This window comes from Crotalus tigris, unplaced genomic scaffold (genome assembly GCF_016545835.1).
Source record: "Crotalus tigris isolate CLP2741 ecotype Arizona unplaced genomic scaffold, ASM1654583v1 scf7180000023746.1698619, whole genome shotgun sequence".
Lineage (NCBI taxonomy): Eukaryota > Metazoa > Chordata > Lepidosauria > Squamata > Viperidae > Crotalus > Crotalus tigris.
The window spans coordinates 1112501-1127662 of record NW_024100155.1 but is presented as its reverse complement, the minus strand read 5'-3'; the positions used below and the strand labels follow the sequence as shown (position 1 = coordinate 1127662).

General features: G+C 49.6%; 2 protein-coding genes across 4 annotated transcripts in view; both read right to left on the bottom strand.

The window, feature by feature from the left end:
* Positions 1-346: 346 nt before the first annotated feature.
* On the bottom strand, positions 347-9189 carry CFAP157 (cilia and flagella associated protein 157). Of its 2 annotated transcripts, none has more exons than XM_039321456.1 (9): positions 8625-9189; positions 7000-7271; positions 6235-6388; positions 5618-5885; positions 4884-5014; positions 3795-3945; positions 2199-2383; positions 1297-1447; positions 347-722 (listed from the first exon to the last, which is right to left on the bottom strand). In XM_039321456.1, exons 1-9 carry the CDS (start codon positions 8756-8758, stop codon positions 555-557), a joined length of 1614 nt encoding a protein of 537 aa, XP_039177390.1. In that variant the 5' UTR covers positions 8759-9189; the 3' UTR covers positions 347-554. The 2 variants fall into 2 exon arrangements, with proteins under 2 accessions (XP_039177390.1, XP_039177391.1); XM_039321457.1 differs by lacking the exon at positions 8625-9189 and adding an exon at positions 8414-8611 and having other exon boundaries at positions 348-722.
* A 594-nt stretch (positions 9190-9783) lies between these two features.
* Positions 9784-15162, bottom strand: part of CERCAM (cerebral endothelial cell adhesion molecule) — a 30599-nt gene continuing 25220 nt past the window's right edge. For both annotated transcript variants that reach the window (XM_039321570.1, XM_039321569.1), the window contains 5 exons: positions 14985-15117; positions 14653-14780; positions 13945-14151; positions 11013-11276; positions 9784-10022 (listed from right to left, as the gene is read on the bottom strand). In XM_039321570.1, the coding sequence (XP_039177504.1) occupies positions 11024-11276; positions 13945-14151; positions 14653-14780; positions 14985-15117 (721 nt within the window). In that variant the 3' untranslated portion in view covers positions 9784-10022; positions 11013-11023. The remainder of the gene's footprint in view (positions 10023-11012; positions 11277-13944; positions 14152-14652; positions 14781-14984; positions 15118-15162) is intronic.

Here is a 15162-nt window from a genome sequence, read left to right as displayed (position 1 = left end):
CGGGATCGCCCTGCGGCTGTCCTGGATCTCCGGTACCGCATGCTGAGAGCCCGGATTGTAATCGTGCCAGCACAGGAGGGGCACTGCGATGGTGGGAGTCCGGACGTCGTCCTTTAGAACGATCGTCGTAAGTTGAAGACTACCTCAACTACCCGGGAGTGGCGAAGCGCTTCCCTTCTCCGCCCTCTTTGGAAAGCAAGACTTGGGGGCTCTCAGATCAAAGGGTACCGTCCACTTTAATTTGGCTACAAGACAGAAAATAAAAAAAAAGCAGCAGCAGCCAATTGGGGTAAGTGGCAGGTAGGGACCCCCCCCCAGCATCCTGGCAGTGGCCTGTCACATCCCCCCCCCCCCGTTGGGTCTCTGCCACGGATGGAGCCGTTCTCATTTCTCACTCCTGGCTACGAGGCGCTCTCCTCATTTCCGTTTTTATCCGGGTTTGCACCGGTCAATTCCAGGTATTTATTAAAGAATAAAGCCGCCGTGTGTGGGTGCCGTTTCCCCTTCCCCCCCAGGAGGAATAGCTTCAGCCCCCCACCCCTCTATCTTCTGCCCTACTTGCTGAGCAGCTCCTGCCTGGCAAGATGGGACACTATTTCCGGCAAGTCTTCGCGGATCGCCACCTCCTCCGATCCCTGCCCGCCTTCCGCTGGCACGTGGACAGCGCTCCTGGCCGGCGGGCTGCCTTGGCTGTTATTCTCGGCTCTCCATGATGAGATAGACTGCGGAGGGAGAAAGTGGAGGGGGGGAGGAATTTAAGGTGTGGGGGGTGCTGTTTTCATGAGGACTACCAGCCCTATTGTCTTAGAAATCCTGTTTCAGGAAGACTAGAATCCTATTTCATGAGTAAATTCTATTTCATGAGGTCTAGACCCTCTGTTTCATGAGGACTAGACGCCCTGTTTCATAAGGACTAGGAACCCTCCGTTTCAAGAGGACTAGGTAGAATCCTATTTCATGAAGACTAAAAGCCCTCTTTCGTAAGGAAGAGAAACCCTCTGTTTCATGAGGACTAGACGCCCTCTGTTTCATGAGGGCTAGAATGTCTAAAAACCCTCTGTTTCACGAGGACCGGAATCCCTATTTCACGAAGTTTAAAAAACCCTCCGTTTTGGGAGGACTGGACTCCCTATTTCACGAAGACTAGAAGCCCTCGCTGTCATGAGGACTAGAAACTCCGTTTCAGCGAGGACCAAAAGCAACGGAAGCAAACCACAGGGCAGCAAGCCTTCCTCACCCCCCACTTCCCTTCTTCTCTGCCCCCCAAGGCCCTCCCCAGCCCCACTGCCCACCCACCTCATTGGCGCTGCTGTAGGGCCGGATGGAGACCAGCTGGGTGGAGGAGACGGACTCCAGGGAAGGCAGGCTGTGTACCGGCTTGGGCAGCTGGAATATGTTGCAGTGGGAGGTGGTGCGCGAGGCCTTGGTGTGCCACTCGGTGGAGAAGCTGCGGAGAGAAGCGCCGGATCAACCCCTGACAGGGGAGGGTATGGGTGTGCTTGCGCCTGTGTGTGTTTGCCTCTGTGTGTGGGTCTCAGCCAGCAGGAGCCAGGCTGCAGACACCCTCCCCACTATCCCCCCTTCGACAGCCCTTTCGCTCGGATCGCGAGCCTCCGTTTCCCGGGACCCGTTCTCCAGGGTGCGTTTTCCCCTTTCCCCGCTGCGGACAGAAAGTACACCTAACCCTTGACTTAACAACACTTCATTTAGTGACCGTCACAACTTACAACAGCACCAAAAAAAGGGACTTGGGGGCATTGTTCACACAAGCATGGCACCCTCCCCAGGGTCATGTGATCAAAATTCAGACACATGGCAACTGATTTGTAGTTACGACGGTTGCAGAGTCCCAGGGGGGGTCGTGCAATCCCCACTTTGGCAACCGGCGAAGTCAAACGGGGAAGCAAAAGTAGCTTAATCGCCATGTCGCCCCTTTAACAACTTAACGGTGGCAGGCAAGGTCGTAAAACGGGGCCGAACTCCTGAACAGAGGTCTTGCTTAGCAACAGCTGGGCACAAACGCGGTCGTAAATCAGCAGAACGGCCTGTAATCCCAGCCGTTATCCAGGCACCTCAGTTCCGTTTGCCCCAAAGCAAGTGCACGGCCAACGCTTCCCGGTTGTGTCGGGTCGCGTGGGTCCCCACAAACCCCCCCCCCAGCCTTGGGGACCCCACTGTCTCTTTTGCGGCTCTCGCACCTTCTGGACAGGTTGGTGACTTTGACCACCTTGCTCTCGATCGTGATGGGTTGGAGGCCCTGCTGAGCGTCCAGGCGGGCGACGCCCCTTTGCACAAAATGGAGGATGCCCTGCAAGGCGTTTCTGCGCCGCAACTGGAACATCACGTCAAAGTCCCTGTCTTCCTCCTCCGGCAACGGCCGTTCCTGAGCAGAGAGGAAAGGGATCAAGGAGGGAAGCACCCTGGAATTAAGGAGAAACTTCCTAGCGGTGAGGACAATTAACCGGTGGAACAGCCTGCCACCAGAAGTTGTGGGTGCTCCATTGCTGGAGAGAGCGAGGAGATTGGACAGCCACTTGTCTCAAATTCTATAGGCCCTACGGTCTCCTGCTTGAGCAGGGGGCTGGACTAGATGACCTCCAAGGTTCCTTCCAGCTCTGCTATTCTATTCTATTCTACTCTACTCTACTCTATTCTGTTCTATCCATTTCATATTCTATTCTATTCTATTCAAATATATTCTATTCTAATTTCTATTCTATTCTATTAATATATATTCTATTCTTTTCTATTCTATTTTCTATTCTATTCTATTCTAATTCCTATTCTAATTTCTATTCTATTCTGCTCTACTGTATTTTAATCTACTCTACCCTATTCTATTCTAATCTAATTTCTATTCTATTCTTTTCTATTCTATGCTATTCTAGTCTAATTTCTATTCTATTCTATTCTATTCTATTCTATTCTATTCTATTCTATTCTATTCATATATATTCTGTTCCATTCTAATTTCTATTCTACTACTCCACTCCACTCCACTCCACTCCACTCCACTCCATTCCATTCCATTCCATTCCATTCCATTCCATTCTATTCTATTCTATTCTATTCTATTCTATTCTATTCTATTCTGTATATCCTAATATTTCACCCAGGAATAGCAAAAAACAATAAAATATAAATGTCCAAATACTAACGTCAGGGCCATCTAACCGTTTAATAGAAACAGCATCATTTCTATTAAAAAAGAATTAGAGGAAGAAAAACAGCTCCGATTGGCAAAGGAAACTAACATGGTTGGTGTGACGCCCGGGTTTTTTTTTCTCCGATCTGCACACACACACACTCGCAATGCAACTTGGGTTGTTAAAAGCACTTTCCCCTGCTACAACCTGCTTTCCAAACGTTCTCGTTTTTAAGCGACACCAAGTAGACCTCTCCAGAGGGTTAAGGGGGCTCTTATGAGAAGGGGGAGATGGTAAATGTCTCTCTCCAAACTGGTTGTGAGAATGTCTTCGTGTGTCCCCCCCCTCCCTCGCCGCCTAAACTCCCGGCTTTGGGCCAGCCGGATTCAGCCCAGCCTACCTGGCAGGGCTGTAAAATGGGATTAAAATGGGAAGGAGGGATACTTGGTGGGCCTCCTCGGGATCAAGAGACGACCACGTGGAGCCCACCGGTCTGACAACGAGTGAAATAAACTCCCTCTGGCACAGCGTAACCCCTGGCTGGATTCGAACTCCGGCTACAATTGGGGTCTCGTCGGTGCCTGGAGGGGTGCTGCCCCCAGCATTCCCTCCCTGGGGTCCAGCTCCCCCCCCCAGTGAAAGGCTCACCACCAGCGCTTCCTTCAGCCCTTGGGCCGTGTGCTTTAGCAGATTCTCGGCATGGACCCGGCGCTGCTGCTCGCTCTGCAGTAGCTTCAGCTGATCGTGATCCTTGGCCAGCTTTTGGTCCAGGTCTTCTTTCAGCATGCTCAGCTCTTCCCTGGGGAAGGGAGGGAGGGAAGGGGAAGGAGGGAGGGAGGGAGGGGAAGAGAAGGAGAGAGGAGGGAGGGAGGAGAGAAGATAGGAAAAGAGAAAAAGAAGGGAGGAAGGAGGAAGGAAAGGGGAGGAAGAAAAAGAAAGGGAGGGAGAAAGGAAGGAAGCAAAAGGAGGAAGGGAGGGGAAGAGAGGGAGGGAGACAGGAGGGAGGGAAAGAAGGAAGGAGAGAAGATAGGAAAAGAGAAAAAGAAAGAGGGAGGGAGGGAGGGAGGGAGGAAGAAAAAGAAAGGAAGGAGGGAGGGAGAGGGGAGAAAGGAAAGATAGGAAAAGAGGAAGAGGGGGAAGGGAAAAAGAAAAAGAAAGAAAGAAAAAGGGAGGGAGGAAAGGAAGGGAAGAAAAAGAAAGAAAGAAAGAAAGAAAGAAAGAAAGAAAGAAAGAAAGAAAGAGGGAGGGAGGAAGAAAAAGGAAGGAGAGGGAGGGAGAGGGAAGAAAGGAAAGATAGGAAAAGAAGAAGAGGGGGAAGGGGAAAAGAAAAAGAAAAAGAAAAGAAAAAGAAAAAGGGAGGGAGGGAGGGAAGGAAGGGAAGAAAAAGAAAGAAAGAAAGAAAAAGAAAGAAAGAAAGAAAGAGGGAGGGAGGAAGGAAGGAAGGAAAAGGAGGGAGGCATGGGGAAGGGAGGAAGAAAGTGGCAGAAGAAAGAAAGAAAAAGAAAGGAAGAAAGAAAGAAAGAAAGAAAGATTTTCCGTTTTCCTCTTCCCTCCCCATCTTCTTTTCCTCTCCTGCTCAGCCTATCCTGAGACAGGAGATGGCCAGCTCCAGAAGCCACCAGCCTCTCCACCCTTCAGACCGCAGGCGGAGAAAGGGGCGCCGTCATGAGGGACACGATACGAATCCCGCAGCTCCGGTCGCGATCCGGAGCGAGCGGGGAAGGCGGGGAGATTTACCGGAGGACCAGGTTCTGCTGGAGGAGCATCTCGCTGGACTTCTGCACCTTGGCCAGGTGGGCTTTGGTCTTCCGCTGCTCCTCCAGCTCACTCTGCAGCTCCTTGCACTTCTCCGTCAGCATCCAGATCATCTACACCGGAGGGAGGGCGTTAAAAATAGGAACCTGTTGGAGTTTCCGCCGTCCGGCCGATACGAGCAGGCTCAGAGGGGGAAACGCCCGCCGTGGCTCAGGGTCAGCTTCTCTGGGAAAAGGAGAGCCCGATCGGGCGCATCAGCGCTAGTCCTCGAATTACGACGGACACGGAGCCTGCCCGTCCCAATCGCTAAGGCATCGCGGTCGTAAAATGGGTCGGTAACATGACCCGCTTGCGTTTATAGCTCTGTTGGTAGCTTCGGACACTCGTTTAGCGACCGGTTGTTAAGTCGAGGACTAACTTTAATACAAAGTTAGTAGGTCCGTTGGAGCGTCAAACACTCGTTTAGTGACCAGTCGTAAGCCAAGGATTAGCTTTAATACAACGGAAAGTCTCTTGTAAATTCAAACACTTGTTTAGCGACTGGTCGTAAGCCGAGGACTCCCTTTAATACAACGGTAGGTCTGTTTGTGGCTTCAAACCCTCGTTAAGCGACCGGTCGTGACGCGGACGCCAGAGAGGCAAACTCGGGGCCAACGAGCCGGGCCGCTTGGCCCAGGGGGCCGCCGTTGCCGACCCCGGGAGATCAAGGCACCTGCCTTCTGGTGGCCGAGGCTGTTCTTGACCATCTTCTTCTCGTTCTGCTCCAGCAGCTGGAGCTGCTTGGCGGCCTCAGCGTGGGCCGCCTTCAGGCGGTCGTTCTCCTGGATCAGCTGCAGGCTCTGCTCCGTCACCTTGGTCAGCTGCAGGCTGATGGCCACGTTCTCCCGGATGGTGCGCTTGGTGGTCTCCGCCATCTGGTTGTTGGCCACTTTGCGGAACTCGGCGGCCACGGCGTTCACCCGGTGGAGCATGTCCTTCTTCATTCTGGGGAGGGGTGGTTAATAAATAAGCCGACAAACCAGGCGCCTTCCTCCGATTTTCCCCACAGCAACAACCCTGCGAGGTGGGCTGGTCGAGAAGGAGGGACTGGCTCCAAGGCACCCAGCTGGCTTTCGTGGCCAAGGCAGGACTAGAATTCACCACTACCTGGCGATTGGCCCAAAGTCACCCAGCTGGCTTTCATGGCTAAGGCGGGACTAGAAGTCCCAGTCTGGTGCCTTAACTATAGAGGTAAGTAGGGTCATCGAAATCACAAGGAAGCAACTAATTCAGCAGGCAAAAACCACAACCACCCATTTTGTGAAAAATTGTCGGTTTAGAACGAGCTGCTGACCTCTCTTTGTCGATGACGGCCTTCCGTTCGAGGTTGTAGATGACGTCCTTGTGCTGCTCCTCTTCCTTCCTCAGCTGGTTTTCCCGCTCGGCAAATTTCGCCAAAATCTCGTCTTTCTGCAGCCGAAATTCCTCCAGCGCGGCCAGCTTCCCACCTACGCCAGAGGGAGAAACCACCATTTCCTCCACGGATTCGTCTCAGATGCCAAATACACACACACACACACACACACACACACACACACACACAGAGACACACACACACAGAGAGACACGCATTGCTCAAAAGTGTGGATGCAGAGCAAGATAAGCTAGTGAGGACTTTGATAAAACCTATTTTATCCGAACATCCAGATTCAGTCCCAGTCTTCTGAATTCTCAAGCTTCCTCTTTCTGATTTGTATTCAAGATGGACAGTGATTAATATTTATATGGGATTATATGTAAGGGTGTAACCATAGACATATGTATGTATATAGCATTTCTGTATGTGTGTGATGTATGTGTACACCTTTGAGAGCAGGCAATGGAATTTCATTTTTAATGTGTGCCAGTGGGCCCACAGTAGAAAATGACAATAAAGTTTATCTTATCTTAGCTCCTCTTAGCTTAGCTTATCCTTCCTATATCCTATCCTATTCTGTACCCTATATCCCATCCTATGCTATATCCTATCCTATATCCAGACACTTCATTTTACATTTCTCTCCAGTGCCATTATTATTATGATTATTTTAAGAATTGGACCGGACGCGATGGGGCTTACTCAGCAGCATGTTCTCCGAGGTCAACTGGTCCTTGGTTTCTTGGAATTCGTGCCTCAGTTGGACCAGCTGGGTCTCGAAGGCGTCCTTCTCCAGGTCTTTGGCCTGCTGGAGGTTCTGCAGCTGGAGGGTCAAGTCGGCGATCTCGTCCACCCGCTGGTTGAGGGTCTTCTTCAGGAAGGCGACGATCTCCTTGTTGTCCGTCAACATCTTCTCATATTCGCACCGAAAGAGTTCTTCGCTTACCTGCAGCTGGTCCCATTTCTGCTGGTATCTAGCAAAGCGACAGCGCCCCCCCAGATCAATCTACAAGGAGTCCTCGGCTTACGACCTCAGGGGAGCCCCAGATTTAGGCCACTAAGTGAGGCAAGTAGTAGTTTTGCCCCGTTTGTTACAACTTTTCTTGCCCCGTTGGTTAAGTCAATCTGGCTTCCCCAGTGATTTTGGTTGTCAGAGGTCACAAAAGGGATTGCGTGACACACACACACACACACCCTGGGGCACGGCGGCCATCATAACTGTGAGTCAGTCACCAAAGCAGCCCAATTTTGATCACGGGGGCGCTGCAACGGCGATAAGGACAGCTAGTCCTTCCCGCAGTTCACTTAGTGACTGTTTTCAAGTTAGGACAGCCCTGGAAAAGGTGACTTGTGTCTGTTTGTCACACTTACAACGCACATTGCAACATCCCCCCCCCCAAAAAAAGTTCGAGCCCTTGGCAATTGACTCACATTTATGACGGTTGCAGTGTCTTGAAGTCTCGTGGTCCCCTTTTGCAACAAGCAAAGTCACTGGGGAAGCGACCGTGTGACTCAGTTAACAGCCGCAGGGGACAGCTAGGGCAAGAAATGTCGTAAGACAGGGCAAAACTGTCTTGCTTAGTAACAGAAAGTTCGGGCTTCATTGTGGTCGCATGCCGAGGAGTTCCCGTATGAAAAACGGCGATGCGTCATTTTTTTTAATTCCGGTGCCGTTGTGACTTCAAATGGTTGCTTAAACAAAAGTTTGTAAGCCGAGGACTGTTACAACACTGAGACCCACCACAATCTCCCCCCTACCAGAGATCTTTCCTTCCAGAGGCGCAGACCTCCGTTCCCAGAATTCCCAGCCCCCGTGGGCATCACTGAGAATTCTGGGAGTCAAAATCCAGTAGATTTAGGGAGTTTTGTGGAATTGCAACTTAAAAAGGAAACCCGCGACCGTCTGATTCCTCCAGCAGCCCCTGACGCACCTTAAAATCTGTGATTTTTGCATAAGAATATAGAGGGTTTTTTTTTTTCAACAAATGGATACCAAACTCAAGAATTTTAACCCGTCCGTGAAGAACTCCTCAGCCAGAAACCAGGACGAAGGGAGGAACCCCAAAATGCAGTGGGGTGTATTTGCCAAACGTTGCCAAGCTCTCACTTGTCGTACCCAAGATGGGATGAACAAGCTATAAAAATCCGATGCTCGGTGCTTTTGATCTTCTTCCGATGGACACAGTCCTGTGTTTCGGCAGCGACTCGGGAAAGAGAGCGACTCGGGAGCGAAGCAAAGCCCGGATCCGAAATAAATTTTTTTTAAAAAACCAGTTGGGGTTCCCTTCCTTCCAGCTTGCCCCCCCCCCGTCACCCCACAAACTCACCGGGCCAGGCGCCCCTCCAAATCTCGTATCTGGATCAGATAAAATTCTCGGCTGTGCTCCGGCACAATACTGTCGTCCACCTCTTGTTCTTTGGGGGCCTCCTCTTTTTTGCGCCCCCTCTTTTTGGGTGCCATGGCTGACCTTCCAATTAAGAGCGCTGCCCTTCCGGAGAGGGGAGGGGAACCACCAAAAAAAAAAAAAAAGGAACTGGAACAGGGGCTCTTTAAAAAGGCAGAATGCCTGCCCGGTTGCTAGGCGAAAGGGATGTACATAGCAACACAGCTCCGGAATCTAACAAGAGCCAGGCATCCACTCCGGAATCAAATCTCGGTCCGGAGCATTGAAAGCAGCTCCAGGATTCCACTCCTAGCCCAGCCTTTTAAGTGCCTTCCGCCAAGGCCGGACTACAGAAAGCCAGAGGGGCCTGCATTGGGGGATCTTGGAGAGAGGAAGGAGGGAGGGAAGGAAAGGAAGATGGAAGGGAGAGGAAGGAAGGAAAAAGAGAAACGGGGGGGGGGGGGAAGCAAGAGAGGGAGGGGAAGGAAGGGTGGAAAAGTTGGAGGAAAGGAAGGGAGGGAAGAAGGGGAGAGGAAAATGGAGAAGGGAGGGAGGGAGAGAGGGAGGAAGAAAAAAGAAAACGGAAGGGAGGAGAAAGGAAAGGATAGGCGAGGAAGGGGGAAGGGAGGGAAGGGAAGAGTTAGGAAAAGAGGAAAAGGGAGGGAGGGGAAGGGAGGGTGGAAAAGTTGAAGAACAGGGAGGAAAGAGGAAAAAGAGAAGGGAAGGGGAAAGGAAAAGGAAGGAAGGAAGGAAGGAAAGAAAAAAAGAAAGAAAGAAAGAAAGAAAAAAGAAAGAAAGAAAGAAAGAAAGAGGAAGGAAGGAAGGAAAGAAGGAAGGAAAGAAAGAAAGAAAAAGGAAGGAAAGAAAGAAAGAAAGGAAGAAAGGAAGGAAGGAAGGAAGGAAAGAAAGAAAAAGGAAGGAAGGAAAGAAAGAAAGAAAGAAAGGAAGGAAGAAAGGAAGGAAGGAAAGAAAGAAAAAGGAAGGAAGGAAGGAAGGAAGGAAGGAAGGAAGGAAGGAAGGAAGGAAGGAAGGAAGGAAGGAAGGAAGGAAGGAAGGAAGGAAGGAAGGGCGAAAGGGAAGGATCCAGCAGGTGGCTCTCCCATTTTTCTGTGCAAAAATCTTTATTGCATCCACAAACGTTCAGCCAGGCTGGCCCACCCGATGGAGACCCTCGTCCTTGCCCACCGAGGCCTCCTCTCCAGCAGACGGGCGAGCCCAAACCGGCCTCCTCCGGTCCTTGCCCAGCCCACCATTCATTCCCCCCCCTCCCCGTGTCTCCTGGGGACAAAAAAGGGAGCTTCCGTCCCCAAATCTGCCTTTTCTCTCCCGCGATAAGAGAACCTGGAAGAGAAAAAGCAGGGATGAGTCCCAAATGGCCCTGGAGAGACAACACCCGTCAAGGCAAAGCCCCCCCCCCAGGCCTCCCCCCCAAGCCAAAACTGACAGCTCTCCTCTCCTTCATCACTTTCCTTCCTTTTCCTTTCCTTTTTCAGTCCTCTCCTTCTCCTCTCCTTCCTCCCTCCCTCTTTCTTTCTCTCTTTCTTTCTTTTTCTTTCTTTCTCTCCCCTCCTCTTTCATCCTTTCCTTTCCTTTTTCTGTTCTCTTCTCCTCTCCCATCTCCCTCCCTTCCTTTTTCTTTCTTTCTTTCTTTCTTTCTTTCTTTCTTTCTTTCTTTCTGTCTTCTTTCCTTCCTTCCTTCTCTTTCTTTCTCTCTCCCCTCCTCTCCTCCATCCATTTACTTCCTTTCCTTTCGTTTTTCTGTTCTCTTCTCCCTTCCCTTCCCTTCCCTTCCCCTCTCCTCTTTTTCTTTCTTTCTTTCTTTCTTTCTTTCTTTCTTTCTTTCTTTCTTTCTTTCTTTCTTTAAAATGTGTGTGTATAAAAGAAAAACCTGAACCTTGATGGAAAAGTGGGAGAGATGGACACAGTCCTTGACCAAATATTTCATTTGGTTGGCATTTTTAAAAAGGCAGATTTTTAAAACTTTCTTTCTTTCTTTCTTTCTTTTTCTTTCTTTCTTTCTCTCCCCTCCTCTTTCATCCTCTTTTTTTGTTCTCTTCTCCTCTCCCTTCTCCTCCCTCCCTTTTTTCTTTCTTTCTTTCCTTTTTTTCTTTCTTTCTCTCTCCCCTCCTCTCCTCCATCCATTTATTTCCTTTCCTTTCGTTTTTCTGTTCTCTTCTCCCTTCCTCTCCTCCTTCTTTTTCTTTTTCTTTCTTTCTCTTTTCTCTTTCTTTCTTTCCTCTCCCTCCTCTCCTCCCTCCCCCTCCCTCCCTCCCTCCCATTTTTCTTTCTTTCTTTTTCTTTCCTCTCCCTCTCCCCCTCTCCTCTCCTCACCAGCCAGCCAATTACAGCTCGTCCCGGGCTGCTGTGGGGAGGGAGTGGCTGACGGGGCCTCCGTGGCTGATGCCGCGGGCGTCCTTCAGGGTCTTCTGCGAGCCGCTCCAGGCGGTTTCCCGCGAATCGTCATCCCAGATGGTGGAAAACTCCGTGTCGCTCATCCACGCGGCGTCCCCGGCGTAATGGGCAGGGTAAGCCAGGTAGGGCCGGACAGAAAAGGCCCGCAGGTCCCGGCTGCGGAAATATTTCTTGTAATCCTCGCTGCGGGAGACAGGAAAGGAGGGGAATTACGCCCGGCCTTTGCTGTAAAAACACAGGTAAGTCCTTGGCTTACGACAGTTCATTTAGTGACCGTCCAAAGTTACAATGGCACTGAAAAAAAGAGGACTCGGGACCGTTTTTCACACTTCACGACCGTTGTTGCAGCCTCCCCCACAGTCACGTGATCAAAATTCAGAGGCTGGGCAACCGACGGTTGCGTGTGATCACGTGCTTCCCCCTTTTGTGACCATCCGACAAACAAAGTCAACGGGAGACGCCAGCTCCGCTTAACGACCGTGTGACTGACTTGACCACTGCAGCGACTCACTTAGCGACAGTGGCAAGAAAAGTCATAAAACGGGGCAAAGCTCTCTCCAAACGTCTCACTTAGCGACAGAAAATTGGGGGCTCAGCTGCAGTCGGTAAGCCGAGGATGGCCTATGTAAAAAAAAAAAAAAAAGAAGTGGAGCATAATTTGGTGCCAGCAAGACCTTCGAACGTAAGAGCGACGCTGTATCCCTCAAAGCATGTGCAGAGTGTTTCCTTTCTCCCCGGTGCAGGGGGAGGGGCCCTTGGCGCATGACCACAACGGAGCCCCAAATTTACATCGCTGAACGAGACACTTCGTTAAGTCAGTTTTGCCCCGTTTTTCGTCCTGTCTCACCAAGGTTGTTAAACGAAGCATCTCAGTTGTTCAGTTAGTGACACAGTCACGCAAAGTTATGGACTGGGCCCAAGGCCAACCTGATTTTTAGCGATTCCCCCTTGCTCCGTTCCACACGTTCTGCTTTTTTGGGGAAAGACACGGTTGAGGTTTAGCAGAGACAGAACCAAACAAGAAGCAGATGAAGACTGAGTAGTAAGCACCAGCCCAGCTTGGATGAAAAAAAAACCCTCAAAATATACGCTTGTGCTGCACATAAATTGCTTTTGCATGCAGTCTGGAAGGGAAGCCAAATGGCTTGGCTGGGAGCCTTACAAGCTGGAAACTCACAAGTTTTCTCTACTCAAATGTTACTCGCTCGAGCAGCAAGGAGTCTCGTTTGTTGGCGAGGTCACTTCTTACAAATTGGAAAACCGTCATTTCAGATTTTTGGGGTGGAGATACAGAGATATAAACTGTGGGCTTTCTTTGGCTGCAATAGCATTTTTTTTTTAAAAAAAAAAATCTTTTTATTCTGTACGTCTCCATTTCTGTTCCGCTGCTTTGTTTTTATGGATTCGGTTTCTACCGCCATCTCACGCTTTCTAAAGTCTTCCTCACCGGCTTTTCTCAACCTGAGACGCTCCTGGTGTTGTGGCGGACTCCCACGCCCATCGCTCTGAGCTGCGCTACCTACAGGCCATCCTTGGTTGACAACAGTTCCTTTAGTGACCGTTCAAAGTTACAACGGCACCAAAAGGACGATAAAGTTTACTCCTCAACTATTTTTACTGGGGATTTTTGTGGATTTTGTTGTTAAAGAAACCATTTTAATTTGAATTTAGTAACAGCAGCAAGGTTATTGGTAGGTTAATATTGGAAGAAAGATTCGTTGCCTACTATAGAAGAATGGACACTTAAGGTTTCTAATCTAGCAGAAATGGCAAAAATTTCTGCTTATTTAAAGGATCACACACAAGAAAGATATATTATGGTATGGAGAAGATGGATAGATTATATTCAGATTAAATATGGAACTAAAAAGTTCCATTTATTTTATGCTTAAATTTTAAATAATAATTATTAATAGTATTTTATAATGGAAATTATTTAGTTTATTTATTGTTATTATGGTACTTTATAATAATTGTTTTAAAATGGATTTGTTTATAATATTATGATGTTAAAGTTTAAAGGGAGTTAAGAGTTATGTATGAATTTGGTTACTGTATAATTTGTTAAAGTTAATTAGATTTTGTTTAATATGTTTGTAATAACCCTGTACTCGGCTCTGGGAAGTGGGAGGGGTAGGGGGGTGGGGGTGGATGGGTTTGGGGGTTAAAAAAATGTGTTAATTGTTAATAAACTTTTTCAATAAAAAAAAAGTTACAACGGCACTGAAAAACATGTCTTGTGACTGCTTTTCACGGTGACAAACATTCCGTATCCAAATTCGCACGCTTGGCAACTGACTCCGAGATACGACGGTCGTAGCGTCCCGGGGGAGTCACGTGATCCCCAAAGTCAAGGGGGGGAAGGCAGACTCACTTAACAACCGGGTGACTGGCTTACCAACTGCAGCAATTCAGTTGGACGAAAAGGACGAAAAATGGAGCAAAATTCAAAATTCTCTGCCAGAAATCCAATGGGCCAAAACTATAAATCCGGGCGCCAGCTTCTGCCTCTCGAAGGAAGCCCGGCTCGGGTGAGTTTGCGCCCTTCTTCCCCCATCGCGTCTTCCGCACAAGCTCGAAGCACAGAAGAGAAAAAGGGCAGAAACCTGGCCAGCCGAAGAAGTAGCCGGAGCCAAAACCTGAAGGATTTGCAAATGAGCTCAGCCCTCAGAAATGAGGCTAGCTAAGGAGAGCCGGTGGGATTTTGCAAGGCTCAACATCTGCCCTCCAGATGACTCAGGACTGTGCAGGCAGTAAAAATGCATCTCCCCTTCTCTCTCTCTCTTTTTTCCCTCTCTCTCTCTCTCTCTCTTTTCTCCCATTGCGAGCAAGGAGGAAGGCAAATCCTTACTTGGGGTGTTTGTCGTACATAATGGGCAGGAATTCATCCACGGGCAGGATTTTAGAGAGGGGCCGCGCCTGGACCAGCTTCTGAGCCCCCCGTCGGGAGAGGACATAGGCCAACGTCCAGTAGGAATATTCGGGCACCACCAGATTGGGGATCTCCACCACCGCCTCCTCCTCCTCGTCGGAGTTGACTTGTTTCCTGCCCAAGTAGCTGAAAAGAGAGAAGAACAGAACAACAGAGTTGGAAGGGACCCTGGAGGTCATCTAGTCCAACCCCCCGCCCAAGCAGGAGACCTAACACCAGTGGTTCTCAACCTTTTTAATGCCGCGACCCCCCAACCGGCCGTAAGTCGAGGGCTACTCAACCGGTCGTAAGTCGAGGACGACTCCACTGGTGCAGCACCGTTTGCAGAATGGGACTTTTGGCGGGCTCAGCAGGGCAGAGACAGCCTGGACAATTCCTATTGGCTTTGGAAAGCCAAGAGAATTAGACTCTATTGAAGAGAGTCTATTCTATTGGCTTTCAAAAGCCAATCGAATAAAAGGGAGTAGCACAGCTAAGGAAAAGGGGGGAAAAATGGCGGACTGCGTTGTTTGGCGACCCCCGTGAAATGGTCGTTCGACCCCAAATGGGGTCCCAACCCACAGGTTGAGAACCACTGCCTTACACCATTTCTGACAGAGGGCAAATCGCATAAACCACGTGACGTACATCAGCTCCCAATCGAATTGCGTCCGTTCCAACGCGTCCATCAGCTTTGCCAGGCGCCTCTTGAAGTAAGCCTCGAATCGGATGTCATCTTCCAGTACAAGTGATTTTTCCAGTCCTCTCTCAACCACCTGAACGACACGCACAGGAATAATAGACCAGGAATAATCTTACTAGTAGCCTTTTTCCCCCCTCCTCAAATTAAACATACTCTGAAACTAAGTCACGTTTAGTTCTGATTTTGTTCATCCCAGTCGCCAGGACGGCCTCAAAGAGCAAGGACGGCGCCTGGTTTGGAAAAGGAAAGACAAACCAGATTTAAACCTGGATCTGACCTCTTTCCAGACGTGGTGGTGACTGAGGAAACAGCCAACTTCCCCTTTGGTGAGGGTCCTTCCCGAAAAGGGATCGTAATATCCAGGCAGTAAGTCGATGCCAAGTTTCTTGATGCTGCTGCTGTTCAGGGCTCTGGTGGCATAGAGAGAAAAATCAAAGTACTGCTGCGAGAACGTG

Excerpts from the sequence above, each read along its gene's own strand:
- CFAP157 (XM_039321456.1), bottom strand. The coding sequence starts at position 8,758 with ATGGCACCCAAAAAGAGGGGGCGCAAAAAAGAGGAGGCCCCCAAAGAA. Across the intron at positions 6,389-6,999 it reads CTCGGAGAACATGCTGCTGA|GTGGGAAGCTGGCCGCGCTG; the intron begins GTAAGCCCCATC and ends CCTCTGGCGTAG. Across the intron at positions 723-1,296 it reads CCTACAGCAGCGCCAATGAG|TCTATCTCATCATGGAGAGC; the intron begins GTGGGTGGGCAG and ends CTCCCTCCGCAG.